Source organism: Larus michahellis, chromosome 16 (genome assembly GCF_964199755.1).
Source record: "Larus michahellis chromosome 16, bLarMic1.1, whole genome shotgun sequence".
Classification (NCBI taxonomy): Eukaryota; Metazoa; Chordata; class Aves; order Charadriiformes; family Laridae; genus Larus; species Larus michahellis.
The window spans coordinates 1107255-1127924 of NC_133911.1; the positions used below are offsets into that span (position 1 = coordinate 1107255).

Below are 20670 nucleotides of genomic sequence, written 5' to 3' on the forward strand. Positions count from 1 at the left end.
CCTGTCCCTGGGTCTCCTGTAGGAAAGATCCTTAGAGGGACCAGGGAAGAAAGGAGAGGAAAGATCTCCCGCTGCCACCACAGGTCCCACTGGACCAAAGGGCTTGACATGGTGTCTGCGGGGCTGACAGCGTACCCAGACAACTGCTCGTGAAGCGGAGACGAGCCAGGGAAGGCAGCCAAGCCTGTCCCAGGAGAGCCCATCCCTGCTCAAGAGCAGAAGCACGTCGGAGCCTCTTTGTTGTCTGCTGATGAGAGGGAGCGTGACAGCCCCTTGGAGGTGCCACTGCCACTGCAGAGCTTGCCGGGACACAGCAGGACCTCATTGCCACAGCGGCGCAGGGCCGAGACGACTGGCATGGTCAGGACAGTGGTGGGAGCTTGCGAGGATGCTGTTTTTCAGCCGTGCAGTGCTGCCAGGACAAAGATGGCGGCGCTGAGACAGAGCACCGCCAAGGTGCAGGCTCCGTCCAAGTGAAAGGCTCTTCCTCGGTGGGAGAGATGGGGACGAGATGGGAGAGAGGGTGAACCAAAGCAAAGGGACGGGCTCTGGAGACTGGGAGAAACAGCTGCAGATGCTAAAAATGTTGGAACACATCTCCCCGTCCAAGCTGAATCCCAAACCAGCGCCGATTTGCAGCACTCCTGCCGTCCCTGCCACTGGGAGCAGGCTGGGAGCAGCACGAGGAGGTGCCCAGAGCTGGCCCTGCCGAGGAGCAGCCTTCGAACTGATAAGAGGCTGCAAACAGTGTCTGAGAGCTCTTCAGGATATCAGCAATGATAAAATTGTTACTATTTAGGAAAGATCCCCAGCTTTTCCATGGGCTGCAGGATGGCACAGGCCATGCCGGTGTTCGTATGAGGGATCTGCTGCTGCAGACCTGCTTTGGTGGAGAGGTATCAGGTGAAAATACCGTGAGCTGGAACAGCTGAACTGCACCTACATGGGAAAGTCTGAAACAGGCTCCCCCCGGCACCCTTGAGAAGGCAGATGAAAAAATACGTTGATTCTGGTGAAACCGCCGAAAATAGTTTAAGTGCAACAGAGGTCTCTTGCACAACCTGAGTCAGGAGACACAGTTTCAGACACCAGGCTTCCAGGGCACCATCCGCTAGAGAAGCAGAGGCATCTTCCAGATCCGGAGCAGCGCTTGGCTCCAGGGAAAGAGCCCCCGGGAGCCATGTCCCGTGGTGCTGGATCTCAGCCCCTCCGGGAAGAGGGAGAGCAACGTGTATTAAGCTTTGTGCCAGAGTAGGAAGGCCACTGGAGCGGCTGCTGGGCCACGGCTGGAGCAGAGAGCCTGCCCCCAGCAAGGCAGACCTTGCTACCAGGCAGCAGGTATCATTTGACCCTCACTAGCCGGGTACCGTGTCTGCCCCCGTCATTTCAGAGGGACAAAGAGAGGAGACTGTCTCTTCCTCCTGAAAGATAAATGCCTCCAGATTGTAGCCACTCGACAGGTCCACTGAAATTCATCAGTTCTGACTTGAAATGAAAGCTGTAATAAATCTCCCCGTTGAATAGGAGATCAAAGGCAGATCATTAGAGCTCTCGGATTACCCAGTGAGAGTGCACTTCCATCAGCTGCTGTGCTGCTGGTTCCCCCGTGTCCAGAACGACCCCTTCGACGGTGGAGTTCTGACTTTAAAGAAAAGGACAGTTTCCCTCAGAAAAGGTCTGGGCTGCGCCCCTCTCCTCTGCCCACCTCTTCCTTCACTGCTCTCAGACCGCTCCGCGTGGCTCGTGGCCACGTCCGTGGCAGCCACGCTGGTACGAGCTGCTGCACAGCACAGAGGGGGACATTGCTCCCCTGCAGATGACTGAGCAGAAGAGCTCAGTGTTGGCCCAGCCCTCAGGGGAAGCTCTTCCCCACATTACAAACCTCCTGCATCTTCTTCCCAGGGGAGGAAAATCCTCCCCAAGCTCTGAGAACTATCCCAACTCAGATGCCCTCCTCAAGCCGCAAGCCCTGCAACACTTCAGTGGGACCAAGTGTCCGTATCACCCCTGGCTCTAGAAAGACGTGCAAGGACGTTGTGATGATTTTCCGCTCCACTCTGTGGTGAGTCTCAGTGAAGAGCTCATTGACTTGTGCCCACCAGGGATCAGGAGCAAGCCCTATCAGAGCCTCTTCAAACCCATTTGTTGGTAGCAGCCTACGATATGGCCATGGTCTTAGAATCATAGAATCATAGGATGTGTTGGGTTGGAAGGACCTTTAAAGGCCATCTGGTCCAACCGCCCTGCAGTCAGCAGGGACATCTTCAACTAGATCAGGTTGCTCAGAGCCTCATCCAGCCTGGCCTTGAGTGTCTCCAGGGATGGGGCCTCCATCACCTCTCTGGGCAACCTGGGCCAGTGTCTCACCACCCTCATTGTCTTCATGGGCTGCACAGGAAAAGTTGTCCCCCTTCCCTAAATCTGCGTGGGCTAATCTCTTCTCTCTGCTTTGACCATGAGATTCCAAACTCAGCCAGTCCCCTGGGCTTCCTCCTTCCTTCATTTCACCCTCAGTAGCCATCTTCTCAGTGACCCATCCAAGTTGGTATCTGCTTGTGGGTGCAAGGTAAGGTTATGTAGGAGGAGCAGAAGGTAAAGGAGGCTTCAGACTGGAAGTGGTGACATCCTATCAGCCATACAGCTGCTTGTCCACCATTCCTGGTGCCTCGGGCCTGCCAGGGATGATCTTCTCCCAGCCTAAGGCTGATCTGCTGAGACAGTTGCACCTGAGCCAGCTGGAGGGATGCTGGAAAGCAGATACATCGGGGTCAACCCTGATTCTCTAAATGGTTTTATTTCTCTAACAGTGTAAGGCACGTTGGTCATTCCCAATTGCCCTGGCCTGTGGACCGACCGATTTTCACCAGAACAAGCTGGCAAACATCATCTGACGTCCCTCGCTCCGCAGAGGTGGGAACCACCACTTTGCTCCAAATCCGGGCGCAGCAGTGCCAGTACTTGGCTCATGGGCTGCCTGGAGGAGGAGGCACGAGGAGGACAGCTGGGGGACATGCGGAAGCCACACGGAGGAGTGAGGTTTATCTCTGCGCAAAAGGTGGCACTTGACAGAGTGAATTTCATTCCTGGAGAGATATTTTTCTTTTTCCACTGAGACCAGGTTTGCTGAGCTTAGCTCTGAAACGAGGGACCATAATAAGTCCATTAGCTTCAGAGGAGTTATCCTGAGCACACAGTCCGACCTGTGATCCCTCATTTTACAAAGGGCTAAACGCGGAGAGGACGTAGTGGTGGAAGTGAGAGATCCTCTCCCATTTTACACACAGGAGGACTTGGCTGTGATGTGAAAATCGGTACCGGGGCTGAAAGCCGGGTTACGTGGGACTTGTTTCACTGTCTGAAACGTGCGTATGGTGCTGGCAATCGAGTTTCTCACGTTACAGCTGCCCTTCTCTACTGCAGGATGGGGTATGGGGTGTCTTACACTAAAGGATGTCTGGAGACACATGGTACGTGTGCTGGGGGTGTCCCCTGATGAGGGCAGTCCTGCAGTTGGGTGCCCCGTGATGTACCCGACAACACAAGGTGTCCTCAGATACAGGGTGCCCCCAGCGTGGGATGTCCTGAGGGTGTGCGTGTTGATACAGGACACTCAGTGCCCTGCAAAGAGACACTTTGGGCTTGATTTTTCCTAGGTACCGGCCTGGCCAGCTGCTTCCCAGTCTGCAGCTGGGAAGAAGGCAACAAAAAGAGTCCCAGCGTTGGGGTTCCGACAATGAAGAAACAACCCTGCAATTTGCAGCTGAGCTCACAGTTTTGGAAACCCTTCTCATGGCTTTTGAAGCGCAAACCGGCACAACACCCCCCACCACCACCACCCCCCCTCCCCGCCATCGACCAGCTCACCGCCGAGAAAAGCCCACAGCTCTTTGTGTCACCTCCATCGCAGGAGGTTTCCCGGCCCCCTGAGCAAAGCCCCCGCCGGACACTCGTGCAGATGAAACTGCTGAGCAAGATCAAACGGGAACCATTCTCCAGGCTCCCCCCCCCGCCTCCTCCAGCTGCCCGGATAATCCCCCAGTCTGAAAGGGAACCTGAACCCTGAGTGGTTTCGGGCAATGGGAAATGGAGCTGAGCCCCCAAACCCTCTTTGTGCCCGGATAATGGTCACGGTGCCTTACATCCCTGCGCTGTCCCGCTCCCCGCCGGCACCGGCCGGGAAGATGAGCTCTTGGAGCTGTCACCACTCGGAGCTTCAATCCGGCATAAACCAAACTTTTTGTTTAAGGTAGTAGTTTAAAAAAAAATAATAAGAAAAAAAAAAAGCAGCGTATGTCTTTGATCTTGAATAAAGCTTTTATCACAGAGCCTTCAGTCCCGGTGAGCAAAGGGGATTATCTTTCTCTCGCACAAAAGTTCACCTCCTGGTGCAGGTCACGGGAGGAAGATTTCACCGGAGTGGGAGGCGTTTTCTCCGGGGCATTTGCCCCAAGTCCGGCAGGCAGCCGCTCGCAGGGAAAGCTTTTTATGAGCTAACCTACTGCCTTCAATCCTTTCAGATGCAAAGGGAAGGAAAAAACCCCCACCCACGCAAGAAAGAAGCGGGTGCAAACTCCCTGACGATCGCTGCCAGCCTCACTTAGGCAGGAGAGACCTCAGCCCGGCGTCCCGCCGGCTATCCTAACCCCTAGCAAACAGCCAGGGCTCAAAGAAGTCACCCCGGGCTGTGTCCTGACCCCGAGCCCAGCCTGCATGCTGCCAGAGCATGGGCTGGATTTAGTCTTGTGCAGGGTACGGTCTGGCTCTGGCCACTGGCTTGTTCCCATGAAGCCACCCCCGTGCCGGGGAGGCTGGTGCCACGAGGGTCAGCTCTTTCCCCACGGACAGGTTAATGCAAAAGGTGCTGGCTGCCCACGCCACGGGTAAGTGCTTTCATTACCGAGGTCCTGGGCAGCCTCCCTGCCTTCAGCTGCCTGCCCATACCTCAGGCCGGCAGCGCCGTGGAACGGGATTTACCACCAGTGCCTGGAAGCTGCTGCCTGCTCCCGGCGTCCGGCAAGAGGCAGCAGCACCGGGTCCTGCAGCCCAGCCGGGAGGGCACGCAGGCACGGCAGGGCTGCCCGAGACGCAGCACCCACCTCCCCAGTCCTACCACAGGCGGGGAGGGAGGGTGCAAGGGGGGGAGTGCCAAGTTCCCCGCTCCCGGGACATTAATTGAAGTGACAAATACGCCTTGACATCAATTATGTTGCTTTCTTGTTCAGCCAAGAAGTAATTAACTTAAGTGAAGCAATTAGGTAAACTTATCAAGTGAGGTTTGCAGCACCCTAAGCAAACAGCTAATTGGGCTGTGAAGGGAGTGGGGATAAACGGGGATGGGGACCACACCCCCAAAGGGGACCTGGGGGTCCCCAGGGGCAGGGGGTGCCGCAGCCATCACTTCAAGGGGCAGATCCTGCAAGACAGGAACACCCAGAGTGACGCATCCCTCCTCCCCTCCGTGCCCCTGAAACCCCCCGCATCCCGAGCAGGTCGCACCCCCTGCCTCACGGTCCCTCCTGCTTGTCTCGGGACACAGGCGAGAAGAAAAGACGCAGCCCCGGGGGTCTCCTGAGAGCAGGGGTAGGAAATAAAGCCATCGAAGGGGAACACCACCGTGTACAAGAGACTCAGACACACGGGTCTCAAAGCGTTTGCTGATAATCGCAGGTGAGGCAGAGGATGGAGAAGACGCCCAGCGATGCTGGACTCCCTGCAGGAAGAGCAAAGACACAGCCGCGTCTCACTCCCAGCCTCCTACACCAGAGCAGCAAGAGAAAGGGTCGGGATGGTCTGCTGGGACGGATGGTCACAGGGCAACGTCCCATGGGGAGGTGGGACGGTGGCATGGAGAGAGGTGCTGGGCTAGGAGTCCCCATGGCCCAGAAACGCTCCTGACAGACCCCTGCTCCCAGGACCCGTCACATTAGAAGAGACTTAAAACTCTGCCAAAGCTGCCTGGAGAAGAACAACAGAGGGTCACGGCAGCCATGCCACGCGCCAGCCTCCTGTCACGTGTGGAGATGGATGCTGTCCCCCCCCGGGCAGCGGCTGCATCCATACGCCCATCTGGGTTACGGTCACTTTTCAAAGACTCTTTAAGTTTTTTTTTCTCCATGGTGCATCTCGCCCATTTCCCTGTCTTTCAAGCCAATGAACTACTAAATTTTCAGATTTAATTTGCAGATTTCAGCAGAATCCATGGCACAAGCTTTTAAAAGTTTGCTAAGGTGTCGAATCAAAAGGCAATACTATAAATCATTAATGCACCCCTGTGTCGCAACGAAGCTGGAATATTTTAATCACTGAATAATGAAGTCAATACTCACAAATCTCAGCTGTCATTAAACGACCTGCGCGCCTCCGCGCACCCGGCAGGAGAGGAAATCTCGCAAGCGGACTGGATTTGCCCACTGGAGGTGCAGCCAGGAGCGCCGCGGCGGCCCCGGGACACCAGGGGCTGGTTTTTGCAGCCCTGTTTTGTGACGGCCAGTGAGCCAGCGTCCTTCGTGGTACCTGCTCTTCAAGCGGTGTGACTGATAAAAGAAATGAAGTCAAGCTAACCCGCTGCATGGCTCCTGGGTAGGAATAACGGTGACCCGAGCGGATTACAGTTTGGACAAGTGAGGGGTTTTCAAAGCGGACACTACCCGGCTGCCTGCATTGGTACCACGAGCCCACACTGGGGCTAGTCCAGAGCAGGAATGTCCTGCATCCGAGGCCAGATGCCATCCTGGAGCTGGAAAGGCCCCGGAGACAGCAGCGTGGAGAAAATCAGAAAGGGCAGATCTGGAAGATGGTGAACAGAAGGCTAAAGGGCAAAGTTAAACCAGCTCCGCAAACGCTGGGACGTGCCTGCAGGCAGCGAGAGACGCCGTGTCCCCAGCACAGATGGAGCATGTGGCGTGGAGCCGCAGCAACAGCACGGGGGGAGGATGGTTGGCCCTGCCAGGGGAAAGGGGGACAGGCGTCAAGCGTCACTGAGTAAGAGCAGCTTCCTCGAAGAAAGGAAACCCCTGGAAGGAGAGCACCAGGCTGGCAAACAGCCACGGCCAGCACACACGCTGGTATCTCCTCCTGCCCCCAGTTAGGGTGCTCACCGTGATGCTCAGGTGTGTGGTCCCACTGCTTGTAGGACCTACCTTGTGGTGTCTTGGACTGTGACAAGCAGCCTGAGGCTCCAAAACTGCAATAGTGTCAGGATGGGGCTGCCACCCAGGCAGACGTCTGGGTACCCGTGGAAACCGCAAGGTCAGGTTAACATCAGAGGGCCATGAGAGCGGTGTGGTCCAGGATGGAGGGGCCCAGCATTTTGGTACCTCCAAAGCTGGGTCAAAATACCATTCACAGTAAGATACAGTTGATGGGACCTGTGGGAAGTAGAAGAGGTCAGAAATTGGCCCTACAAAGGTAGGAGCAGTTGTAACAGTGCTGCCACAGGGCTATTGCAGTGGGCACAGAGCTGGCCCACCCGAACCACGGGAAACATCCATGGCTCTGGAAAGAGCAAATCAAACTACCACACAGCAGAGTTTCTGGATATACGGCATAACTGGGAATCAGATATTCTTCCCCCAGGAACAAGGTGAGACAAATTTTCCACCCTGAGTTGTCCTGCTCCATCCCATCTTGGCACTAGGACCACACTGAAGCCCACATCAAAGGTCTCAGGTTTGGTCCTTTTTTTTTTCTCTAGCGGGAAAATGGATGCAGTGCTCCTGAGATTAGGGTTTACTGCTCTATGCTGCAGTAGGGAAGCCCAGCCAAAGCCACGGACTCAATCCTTGGTAGAAAAATTAGAGAGATCTGCAAAAAAAAATAACGCAATGACAGATTCGCAGAAGAGTCGAGGTTGGACAGGACCTTGGGAGATCATCTAGTTCAACCCCACCCCCCTCAAATCCTTGCTGTGCCTTTGTCCTCCCAACACGGCAAAGCACTTGGAGATGCCACACTGGTGTAGACCGTTCATGCTGCAGTGTTTAAAGGGGACAGAGGCACCCAGAGGCAGCCAGCATCCTTCTGTGGGTGACCATCAACAGTGGTCACTTCAATACGACTTCTGCTTCACCACGTTTGAAGCCATGACTTCACAGGTGGAGCATCCTGGAGAATACACGTCCAGAGCCATTCCCCTGGACACGGGGGGCCTGGCAAATGACCTTCAAATTAATTTCAACCCGGGCATCACTCATAGGCTTTGCAGCAGGGTAACAGGGTTTGGCACTCCAGCGCAGATGGCCAGAACATTTACTTAAAAGCTGAGGAGGCCGCAGTGCTCCGAAGGGATTTCTTTCCCCACCAGGCTGGTGCAGAAGGGTCTGTGTGGGTGGCAGAGGATTTTCACCCTTGGAGCATGAGACCGGTCGCCTCTGAAGAGAGGGCCCTGAGCAAGCTGGACCGGTGTGGCAAATCCCATTTACTCATTGATTTTCTTGAAGGATGCTCTGGAGGAAGCTGGGTGTATGTACTCGTGTGAGCAAGGGATATTAGAGACTCGTGCAGTGAGATTATTACCGACACCGAAGGTCGTTCTCTCCTAAACCCCTCTTTTCAGGCGTTAACAACTTTAAAAGAAAAAAAAAAAAGAAAAAAAAAAATTCTTTGTGCTGGAGATGTCTCAGGCTTCATCACAGCCGAAAGGTTTTTCTGGGGAAAACTGAGATGAAGTCTCTGTGGATGTGTTCTGCATTATCTGAGCTTGGAAAAACAGGAAAAAAAAAAAAAAAAAAAAAGCTGGGCCGGGGGGGAAAGCACTCCCTGGTAATACCGTTTGTCATAATCCTCTTCTTCCATCCTCCTGCCCAGCAACAGCCGCTCCGCTCTGCCACTGCTCCTCCTACGAGGCCGGGCGCTGATGCAGCCTTGCGCGAGAACCCCCTGCTCCCCCCCATCCCCGCTGAGCCTTCGAGAGCAGGTGGGTACCAGGGCACCCCCGCAAGATGCCCGTCTGGACCATCCCTTGGGCAGGCAGCTGGAAGACTCTGTCGTCCCCCCGCTCCACCCCTCCCCGTTGCCTCCAGGGGAGAGTTTCCAGCTGGTTCCCCCCCGCAGCCAGCAGCAGGAGAAGGCAGGAGGCACTCGGTCTCAGCAGACAATTCTCCTGGCCACGTTTGCACAGGGGTGGGAGGAGAAACCTGGCCCAGGTCTGCCCAGCCCACGCAGCGCCGCATACACAGCATGGAGGAAGACCCACCAGAAGAGCACAGCGAAGGCAGGGAGGGACACAGCCCGGCAGGCAGGGCCAGAAGATAATGGAGCAACCCACCGATGAGCAGAGATCGGCCCCCAAACAAAGACGACCAGAGGATGGGGATGGCTCCCTGCAGTGCAGGGAGGGAGACCCCCTCGGCCCTCATCACAGGGACCCCAACCCAACCAGCTTCTGCAAGTTAAACCGCCAGGCTCCAGCCCCCAAAGGTTTGTTTGGGGTCTCCAGAGCACCAGCAGTTTTGTTTCCCCCCAGGACATCCCCCCATCAGCCCCGCAGCACGGTGTGGTGGGCTCACGGAGTGAAGGGCCAAGCCAACAGAGGTGCTCTGGGAGATCAGGGAGCGCTGGAGACACCAATGTCGCAACCTTACGGACCCAACCAGCGTCCCCAAGGGTCAGCCAGGTCCTAGAACCCCTGTTGGAGTCCATCACCAGCCAGGGGCTGCAGTCATCCCCCAACCTGCAGCCATTGATCCCAGCTGCTCTCAGACTCTTTCTGCCTCCCATCACAGGAGACAGCTCAGCTGCTTTCACGTTTAAACCAACGCCAATTAGTCTCCCCTCAAATTACAGGTCTGAGTAATCCCCCACCAGCCCAGGGGAAGCGATTGCTCCTGACAGACCTCTCCCTGCGAGCACCTGGCATGAGCACGGCCCCAGGAACGGGCTTGTGACACAGAAAAAGGAAATTGTGTTCGATGGCTCTGGCAAGGTGAGCTGCGTGCTCCTGGGAGGGGGAACTGGAGCTCAGGGTCCCTGCGGGGGCTGCAGAGCTTTGGAGGGGGGACGCAGCCAGGCAGGGACGCAGCAGTCGGCAGCGTGCCAGGCTGCCCCAGGGCTGCATCCCACGTCTGCTCAGGGACATGGATGACACACAGAGGAGCGCAGGGACCCTGATCACCCCATGGCTTCTCAGAGCCGCTCCAAGATGCTCAAAATAATCTCTCTGGCATTTGCAACTGTGTGCCAAGTGCTGAATCATCCTTCTGCAATGTTTGCATTAGGCATGCAGGAGTGGTAGAGCCTTTTGCAGTGAGAAAGGGGAAGGAGAGGACAGGTACCCACACGCAAGCACTGAGAAGTACCAGCCGTAAGGCACTCTGTGCTCCCGGCTCTGCTGGCCCTTCTAAGACTGAACAGGAGTGGGGACAGAGCCGGCCCAAGCTTGGCAATCTGTCCCAGAGGGACACATGCGAAGAGAGTTTGGACACACAGCAGGGCTGATGGCTTGGTTTCTTCAGCGTGAAAGTCACTGTGAACCCCTGAAGCAAGTGCTACCTGTCCTCATCCTCCAGTAGAGCTGTGGGCAGGCCCAACCCCAACTGCGCAAAGCTCCTGGGATCCCACATCCAATCACCTACCCCAGGGTCCCATCAGCCCCATCAACTCCTGGTTAGCTGTATCACCTACCCCAGGGTACCATCAACTCCTGGTCAGCTGTGTCACCTACCCCAGGGTCCATCAACTCCTGGTCAGCTGTGTCACCTACCCCAGGGTCCCATCAGCCCCATCAACTCCTGGTCAGCTGTATCACCTACCCAGGGTCCCATCAACTCCTGGTCAGCTGTATCACCTACTCCAGGGTCCCATCAACTCCTGGTCAGCTGTGTCACCTACCCCAGGGTCCCATCAACTCCTGGTCAGCTGTGTCACCTACCCCAGGGTCCCATCAACTCCTGGTCAGCTGTGTCACCTACCCCAGGGTCCCATCAACTCCTGGTCAGCTGTGTCACCTACCCCAGGGTCCCATCAACTCCTGGTCAGCTGTGTCACCTACCCAGGGTCCCATCAACTCCTGGTCAGCTGTATCACCTACCCCAGGGTCCCATCAACTCCTGGTCAGCTGTGTCACCTACCCCAGGGTCCCATCAACTCCTGGTCAGCTGTGTCACCTACCCCAGGGTCCCATCAACTCCTGGTCAGCTGTGTCACCTACCCAGGGTCCCATCAACTCCTGGTCAGCTGTATCACCTACCCCAGGGTCCCATCAACTCCTGGTCAGCTGTATCACTGGTAATCTGAACGAGACCATCAAGTGAACAGCAATCCCTCACCTCTAAAAAAGAAAAGCCCTCTCGAACCACTGAGAAATGGATGAGTAAGAGTGGTTTATTTATTTAGACTTTCAATAAAACTTTGACAGTATCCTGCACTGGGGGATTTAAAATCTTGCAACCTACCCTGGTTACACACAAGGACATCAGAACTTTTGTGTGTTTAATAGATCTACTGAGATGTGGCAGATAGCAGAGGATTATCTGGGTTAGTCGATGAGAGAGGCTGTAGGGAGCTGCAGAGGGAATTCACTGCTAACAGAGACCAGTCTCGCTGCAAGGGAAACGTAGTGTTGATAAATGGAAGTTCACGCACACCGTAGGGACCATCTGACCTACTCCTGCGTATCGCCAAATTCACTATCATCTATAAGCACACTGGAAAAAGCCCTGTGTGTCACTGGACAGCTCAATAGCAACAGCTATTAAATGCTCAGAGACAAAAGAAACAACTTAAGGTTTGAAGTGCAATGGGCTAAACAAATGTAATATTATTAGGGCATTAAGCACCAACTGACAGGGCAGCGCTGCTCTAAATACTGTCTCAATTGTAGCCTCTGGGCTAGAAAAAGTGAAAGCAACACAAGCTGGATAAAGGGAACCACCCACACGTTTGTAATTGCCAAGCCACCCCACCCATCTTCCACCCAGCAGAGCCCTCCCTGAAACTCCTGCAGAAGACCGGAATGGGAGTTATTTACCAGCAAACGGAGACTTTCCAGCTACGCATCCATGTGTAGTCTCTACAGACAGCAAAGCCCTGCATGGGGCTCAGCTCATGGCAAGAGTATATCGAGATGCACCACCTCCATGAGATGAACACTTGGGAAGATGCTCTGGGTGACAATAAAGCTCGGGTGAAAGTGGGTGGAGGACTGGGGTGAACCTGCAGGGAAACCTTGTCCAGGTAATGCACAGCAGAGCAGAGGGATGAGGGTGAATGGCAAGGACTGAGCTCAGCCCTTCTCTACCAAAGTGCTGGCCAAGAAAGCCAACGCCATGGAGTAAGTGGCATATGGCCTTGGCCTCCTTGGGCAGAGAAAGCCAGATTCACGTCAGGGAAAGCCATCATCATGCCCGTTAACAGGTTCAGCACAGCTGGAGGGGCACGGATTATCTCCACAGGCAGTTTGAAACCTGAGGCAGGGCTCTGCTCACCTTGTTACAGCCAAGAGGAGGAGAGCAAACTCCATCTCTGTCAGGAAGCCTCCAATGGCTGGAAGACCTGTGGGCTGAGATCATTTTGCATGGCACCAAGCTAGATCTAATCTATCTGGACAGACACATTTGTTGGCAGCTACTTCGTGCTCCAAGCGAGGACGTGTACAACAGACCCGTCCTCGCCAGCCCTCCCCATCTGCAAGGGGCTCTGGGGCAGTGGGAGAAGGTCTGGGAAGCACAGAGAAGAAGGCAAGCAGACAGCTTGCCCAGACCAGACTTCCCATATGCTGCAGGGCTGTAAGTATCCCTGATCCAGGGGATGAAGGAAATATCAGTCAGCAAACTTGACCCTGAGCTCCCTGGGAACAAGACAGGCATCACCTGCTCCCGTCGAAGTTGAAAAGGTCGCTGTCTGGACTGCCCTCAATGCTGGGCATCTCCTGGGTGTCCAAAAGGGGAAGGGAAACAAGGCAAATCCAAGCATTTGTGTTCTGCACAGATGGACTCTTACTAGCGCTGATGCCCTTCAGCACTTTGCCTTTGCTAGAATACAGAGACGAGAGCAAACGCAGTCCCCTGGCATAGCGGGGTGAACACTGCCACCAGGTCACTCCTTAACCACGCTGAGCAATTAGAGCTCCCGCGCTCTCGTGCAATAAGGCAGATTTTCCACTCCTTGACTTGTGCTGGTAGCTGTTGCCTGCGCAGCCTCCAGTTTGTCATTTACTTGTCACACGCTGCTGTGGGTGAGCAGCTGTATGGGAAAGACATCTAGCCGCAGCCACGCTCAGAGCAAGGGGCAGCAGCAAACGCCTCCCGACTCCTGCCAAAAGCAGCTCCTAAAGCCCTCAAACATCACTCATGGCTCCGCACGCCTCCGGTTACAACCAGCGGACCCCAGGATGCTTTCAGACATCCTGACCGCAGTCCTCTCCTCTCTCCGCGTGGCCGGCATCACCTCTTCCCAGATACGGAGCCTGACATTTAGCGATGTTAAGATGCACACAGCTCGGCTGCGCCTGCGTGCCAGGCAATTGGGATCCCCACTGCTCCTTATTGCTCCTCCACCCTCTGTCTTGCCCGCACGCTTTGCCAGCAAGGACTTTCTGTTTCCTCGCAGGTCACAGAGAACAGGTGCCATGATCGGACTTGTGAGCGCTGCCTGGCCCCACTCCTGTCGGTAGAGGAAAGCTATATATAGCGGGCGCTACACAGCATCCACGCGTCTCGTATTAAGTGGATTAAGAGCTAGCTCACTTTATCAGGTTTGCTTAAATGTGATTAGGAACCTGGGCAGATTTCCTGCTTTAAGTGATCATAAATGGTGCAGGGAAGGCAAACCGAGAGCTTCTGCTTGAGCTCTCATCATGTGCGAAAGGCTGGCTGGAGACCCAATAAAAGGAATTACTGTTTTAACGCAGGAAATCAGGAATTGTGGCGACTTACTCCAACAAGGCACTGTACAGCTGACTGTGCGCGGGGATTAGACGCGTTAACTGATGCTGGAGAGGCGGCCGAGCCCCGTCCATTAGCCAGCCTCCTCCTCCCCATTACAAAAAGGTTACGGAGCCCATCTCCCCAGGAAGCGCCTCGGCTCTCACTGTCTGCAGCAAACCACCCATATTCAGGAGAGGGAATTCCCTCTGGCTGCTGAAGCATCTCGTCCCTGCCCTGCCAAACGCCACTTGGCTTTTGCTGAGCTGGAGGCCGTTGGAAACGTCGCTTCCCTTTCCCAGTGCTTGAATTCGCTGGGGACGTGCTGGCAGCCTGCCAGACCGGTAACGAAATCTGTCAAGACATCAGCATCAGCCGGGGCACAGGGGCTTCCAGGGCTTGCCCAACTCACACGGAGGGTTTTCAGAGCGCTGGTACCCAACTCTCCTCCTCCTCTCCCCCAGGAGAGGCTTCAAGCAACATCCGAGCTCCCTCTGTGCTCCCGCCACCTCCATCCCTCACTCCTGGGCAAGGCAGCGGCATCTTTGCACCTAATCACAGATGGGTTGGATTTAAGGAAAAAAAAAAAAAAAAAAAAAACACCACAAAAAAACCCCCAACAACCAAACCTAAAACCAAAGCCCAGAATTCACATATACTGTGTTAAAATAACACCTTGGGGCTGCCAAATTACACTTTGCCTTGGGAAATGCCAAGCAGGGGCCGCTCACAGCCGTTGCTGTACCCAGCAGCACCCTGCCTTTTTCCAAAGGAGCCTTCAGTGAATGGGACAGACACCGGGTCAGAATGAAAGTTGGTGCAGAAAACAGACGTTTCCTAACAGTCACGAGCTTAATCCTGCACCCTAAATGGCACCAGTTAACGCATGGAGATATAGAAATCATTAACTGACCTAACGTCCTCCATGGGACGTTGCTCCCCAGGCTTCTGTTACAGACAGCCTGCGCTTTTTCCAAAAGCATCTGGCACTTGCAACAGGAGGACACAGCGAAGGGCAGGACAGTCCCATGCTCCAGCCTGACCTGACAATAGCTCCTTCGCTCCCTTACAGAAGATGGCACCAAGGTCAAGTGGGGCACAGGACCCCACGTAACCCAATGGGTCACCCAGCACCTGGAAGACGACCTGCAAAAATCACATTTTCAGAAATAAGGATTCTTCCTTCCAATCAATTGCTTTACACTTGTCACTGTGCAGCCGCATCTTTCATTCTCCGTGTTTTATTTTTACAGAGGGAAAAAAAAAAATAAGCAGCATAACAAAAAAATCGCTAGTGATGAGCATCTTCAGCATTGGGCTTGCCAGACCAGGATGTGCCCTGGGAAACGCATCTTCCTTCCAGGCAGGATAGAGGTGTTGCTAACACTGCAATTTGCTCTCACGTGCGTACTTCATCCATCAAGAATGAACTGGAACAGGGGGATCCGAGCTATTATCTCCTCATAATCATACAGGAGATGCTTGATAGTCCCTGTACAGCCGCAGAGCTCTCACTGGGCGTATACTGCTGGCAGGACTCTGCTGAGGATACATCTATGCAGGCTCTTGCTGGTCACGAAGGCAGGAGAGATGACCCTAAACAGCGGATGTGAGCCTGAACCTCACCTGATGTGTGATTTACACTGTCCCCCTTCAACTGTGACAAAACTCAGTCAATAGGGACCAAAGGGATCAAAGTCAAAATGCATCACTTGCATGCTTCTCCCGAGCTAAGCCTTATAAGGGGGCTATAAATGAGGCAACTTCTCCCCAAACCCTGCTAAACCTTTAGTCTTCCTCCAGAGTTTTTCAGGAAAAAAAGGGAGATCAGCTTCACCTAGCCTGTGCTACAGGCTGTGTTCCACAGCTCCCGTGGAGCCAGAAAAGGGGGAAACAGCTTCTATCTCCAGCAGCCTGTGGGAGAAAATCCACCGCTTACCTCCCGACACATCTGCTCTGTGACCATCAAGACGCACTTGCTTGTTCTGTCACCATCCCTGTGCTCATCCTAAGCGCCACGCTCAGCTCTTCTGTTTCCAGGCAGGCATGAGATGGTCTCCAGCAGTACCCTCTGTGCTCTCCACAGCCTACCCACTCTTTCTCCACAGCCTAGTCTCAAGCTCTTCTTTAAGCAGCGACAACCAGGGATTGGAGGTGCCCTGTCCAGAGCTTGGAGTTGTCCTTCGGCTTGGTGGTGGCTCCAGGTCTCTCCACACCTGCCCAGAAGCTGGGTATGGCCTGGGAAGGCCAAGAGGAGCTTCAGCAAAGGTGCAGAGGCACCTGGCCGTTAGCACTAATCCTCAAGACCTTGAGCACCATCTCCTGGTCATTCCCGGATTCAGTGGCAACTTAACCTCACTCTTCCTCCATTTCATCGTCAGGGCACAGCCTGGAGGACAAGCTGCGCATGCAACTGAGGAAGAGAAAGGTGGAGGCACTTTCACGACATGTGCAACAAACACTTCAACAGCGTCATGTGCTTGCTGCCGCACACCCCAAAAAAATGCCAGAGAGAACATTAGCTCCACAAAGCCCCTCTCCTGGGGTCACCCCTTGTTGTTCACTTCTCCAAGCTCTAACAGGAACAACAAACTATCTCACTGGCATAACCACCCTGGCACTCTCCTGCGTCGCCATTTCTGCCTGGTGGCTGTGAGCAACCAGCGCAAGATGCTGCTGGAACACTCCAATCTGTTCATCCCCTGCACTGCCGTGGCTCTGGGCAGCGTGATGAAAGGAGCGCTGCTCGCCGCAGGGTCTCAGGCTGCGAGATGCGGCGGGGATCACCGCTCAGTATGTAAATATCGCAGTGGCGGAGTTCAACCTTTTGGCATGAGGGAAAGGAAGATAAATGCCACCAGTCCCCTTAGAGCCACAGGAAACCTGCATCTATCTAATTGCACTTCATAATGGATTCAGCAAACCATTAATTATCAGATTATATTTTAGGAAACGGCAGATAAAAAAGCCTTACGAAATTTAGCCTTAAAGGGGCCGCTGTGCTGCAATGAAGCTGTTGCATCGCGCTGGCACCAGACAAGCAAACTTTACGGCAGGTATCTGAATGCGTTTCACAAAGCAATGCCCTGTGTGCCACGGGGAACGTCTGTGTGCAGTCACAGCAGCACACTGAGACAGATATGCCTTCATTAGTGCCAATCCGCTGATACCAGTCACGGGGGCCCTGCCATGCAGACACAGCCCTTTCTCAGATGCAGCAGCTTCAGCACATCCTCGGTGAATTAGAGGGGAGGTGGGAGAGGGCAGGGCTGCTTGCTCGCAAAGAGGATGTGGACGCCCGGACCTGCCCGTGACCCTTCTTTGTAAGGGACAGCCGCAGCAAAGACATGGATGGGATCAGACCGGTGCTACGCACGCGGCGGTGCCTGAGCAGCTCCCAAGCCATTTAGCACAACTCCCCAGTCTCTGCTTGAGGCCCAAACGTCAGCTGCACTGGAGGACTTTTCCAGCTGGCACAATGGGCGGCACAACGGTACAGGGAGAGCAACCGAGGAACAAAGCAGCCCTTAAACATCCTGCAGAGTAGCAGACACCTGCAAGCGCATCACTGATTCAGCTATAATCTCCACCCCGAATTCTCGGGGCAGCTTTTTCTTTGGTTTCACATACCCATACTGGCCCAGCTTTGTCCTGCATTGGTCTCCTCCTCTCCACTCTCTTCACATGTGAATACACACAATTCCCATTTTTTCCTCTGCTTCTTTATTTCTCTTGAGCCTGGAGGGTTGAGTGGTCCAGCTCACCTGAGCTGGCAGCTGCTGACTGCAGGGCGAGTTCCCAGGCCCTTGCGAACGTCTACAAACTCCTCCTGTCCTTGGCCATGCTGTGCTTGCTGCATGCCATTTCTTTTGCAGCGTCACATCCCCGGGGCTGCTTTCCCAAAGAAACCCCGAATCTCCCTGCTGGAGCGGCATGTACAGCTCCTGAATGAGTCTAGTGGATACCGGGCGCCATGCATGGGCACCCGCTGCTCACTCTCCCTTGGTTTCTTCACAAATCAGAGTGACTTTGTCATCAAACAAGTCCTCCATGGTCACTGCCACCAGCTCGGAGCCAGCTTGGCTCATCTGAGATTCAGGCAACGTCACAAAGACTTGGGAGCCAGCAAGTTGTGCCTCATCAAAAGAGATGATGTGTTCTGCTGCTCCTTGCTCCGATGTCTGAATTACCTGTGTGGAAGATGACCTGAGAGTCAGACACTTACAGCACTGCTTTCCCCAGGATCGCTTTGCTCCCCACATCTTTCTTGGCCCCAGCTCTGGTAATAACATTTAGCTTCACACCAGAGGTCTGCAATTACAATAGGCGTGAGACTAACGGGAAACACCGAACGCCACACACTGATGATGCAAAAGACAAGACAGGAGAGTAATTTAAATATTTCTCTCCACAAAATTGCTATAATTTAGCTCCACAAGCAGTCGTAGACAATAAACGCTCTGTGATTATCCACTGGAGGAATGCCAGCCCAGGGAATCTTGCACCCTCGGCTCCCTCATCCAAGGAGCTGTTCTCCACTGATGGATGAAGAGAAAGACTCTGGGTTCAAGCCTAGCATTTGGCTCCCGACAAAACAGCTATAATCTCATGGGATGTGTCATCTGGGCTTTAATAGCCTCCGAGTAACCAAACACCTCTGCACACGCTGTCAGTCTCTTCTCCTCAGCACCCAAAAACCAGGACTGAGCTGCCTCCCCTCCAGCAAGCCCACCTCACACCAGCACAGAAATCCCAGAGCACCGTGGGCTGGGGGGCTTGCATCCTGGACCCCTCTAAGAAGGGGTAATCAGGGAGCAGAAGGAATAACAGGAGTCACAGGGTGGATCTGGGAAGAACAAGAGGGTTGGAGGTGGAGGACGGATGAACAACCACGGGTGCTGTGGCACAGAGCAGTCTTTACCTGCACAATCTGGGTCGTGGTGGCTTGGGAGAAGACCACCTTGGGATGCTCAGCGCTGTAGTGCCCCTCCAGCTCGCCCTGGGAGGGGAAGAGCTCCCCACAGAGCTCACAGGGGAAGGTGCTCTCCGTCTGCTTGAAGTGTTCGGTGGTGACGTGGTTCTGCAGGGCCCCTGGGAAGCGGAAGGATGCTGAGCAGTACAAGCAGCGAAACGGCTGGGAGCCTGCGGGGAGATGCACTGCCTTGAGCCTGGGCTGCGACAGCCAGGGCCAGCCCAAAGGCACAGGGAGCTGCAAATGGCCAGAACGCACAGGGCTGAAACCCACCAGGGACGTGTGCCAGTGTCCCTTCTCCTGGCTACACCACTGTCTGTCAAAGAGTTCGTGGCTGTTCAGGTCCATTTTAGATCTAGCTCTCTGCAGCACTGGCATTCAGAATCAGGCTGGTGTATGACTGTAGCTGCGGCCGTCCCTTCCCAAAAACATCTCTTCTCCCTTTGCATCATCCAGCACTGCTCCTTGTTGACCTGGCTTGCACCTCCCGATTCAGCTATTGCAAACCCATCATCCAGCCCAGGGGCTCCCTCCTCTCAGCCAGGGCTATGTCTAGGTCTCCTCCGTCCTCACTCTCCAGGCTGCTGTGGACTGTCCCCTCCAATGTCTCCCGATCCGTCTCCCCCGCTGCCGTCCCATGCACGGCCCTGGGGACTCGCCTTCTGTAGTAGTCTGATCTGCCAGTTCACCCTGCCCCACAGCCTTGCTTCAGATCGCTCACTTGCCAAAGGGCCCTTGACGTGGTCTCCCCAAGTGCAGGTCCCTCTTTGATTTTTCTGGTGCTAAACTCCCTTTTTCTCCAGTCTCCCACTAGCTCTGTCCTCCACAGATTCCCATGGTTGGGGTTCTGTTCCTTGTTTCTCTGGGCTGATGTCTCCTCACCCGCACTGAGCTCTCTTATCTGCTGTAACAAGTAAATCCAGATCCTTCCTTGACTCCAGCGGCCCCAGAAGCTTAACAAACATGTCCCAGCCCCACCAAAACCAGTGCTCTTCCAGTTCATCCATTCGTTTTGTGTTTCCTCTCCCTCTGCTTCCTTACCACACCCACCTTCACTCTCCCACTTACACCTTAGACATCACTCACTGAGAGGAACAGTCTTTGCTCCCAAGGTTAACACGAACAACAGCAAGTGTAACAGACCTGAGTGCCTGCACTTCACATGGACCTGCAGAAGAGCCAGCGTGGGAAAGAGTTCCTTGCACATCTCACACTCGTGGAACTTCACATCTGCAAAAAAGGCCAAGAACAGAAAAGTGTGCACCCAAGTTCTTCTACAAGACCTTCTGGACCATAGCTTTGTTAATGTTTCAGCAACACCACACATGCATATAGACGTGAGGACCACCTTTGGAAATAAGGCAGGAAAAGGAGAGGCCAAGAGCAAGCGGCCTTCTATCCTCTGAGGATAGGCTGAGAGAGTTGGGGGGGGTCAGCCTGGAGAAGAGAAGGCTCCGGGGAGACCTTAGAGCCCCTTCCAGTCCCTGAAGGGGCTCCAGGAAAGCTGGGGAGGGGCTTTTTGCAAGGGCATGGAGCCATGGGACGAGGGGCAATGGTTTAAACTAGAGCAGGGCAAGTTTAGATGAGACATTAGGAAGAAGTTCTTTACACTGAGGGTGGTGAGACACTGGCCCAGGTTGCCCAGAGAGAGGGTGGAGGCCCCATCCCTGGAGACATTCAAGGCCAGGCTGGATGAGGCTCTGAGCAACCTGATCTAGTTGAAGATGTCCCTGCTGACTGCAGGGGGGTGGGACTAGATGGCCTTTAGAGGTCCCTTCCAACCCAACACACTCTATGATTCTGTTCTATTAAGTGAACTGCAAGACGCTGAGGTGAGAC

At 54.5% G+C, this 20670-nt stretch overlaps 1 protein-coding gene across 6 annotated transcripts in view; it reads right to left on the minus strand.

The window, feature by feature from the left end:
• Positions 1-11308: 11308 nt before the first annotated feature.
• Positions 11309-20670, minus strand: part of ZBTB40 (zinc finger and BTB domain containing 40) — a 48086-nt gene continuing 38724 nt past the window's right edge. For 2 of the 6 annotated variants that reach the window (XM_074560567.1, XM_074560566.1), the window contains exons 16-18: positions 19975-20061; positions 18781-19001; positions 11309-18049 (exon numbers count right to left, since the gene is read on the minus strand). In XM_074560567.1, coding sequence (XP_074416668.1) covers positions 17852-18049; positions 18781-19001; positions 19975-20061 — 506 coding nt within the window. In that variant the 3' untranslated portion in view covers positions 11309-17851. Of the gene's footprint in view, positions 18050-18780; positions 19002-19974; positions 20062-20670 lie in introns of those variants that run through there. The other 4 variants (XR_012583959.1, XR_012583958.1, XR_012583957.1 and 1 more) reach the window with 4 other exon arrangements.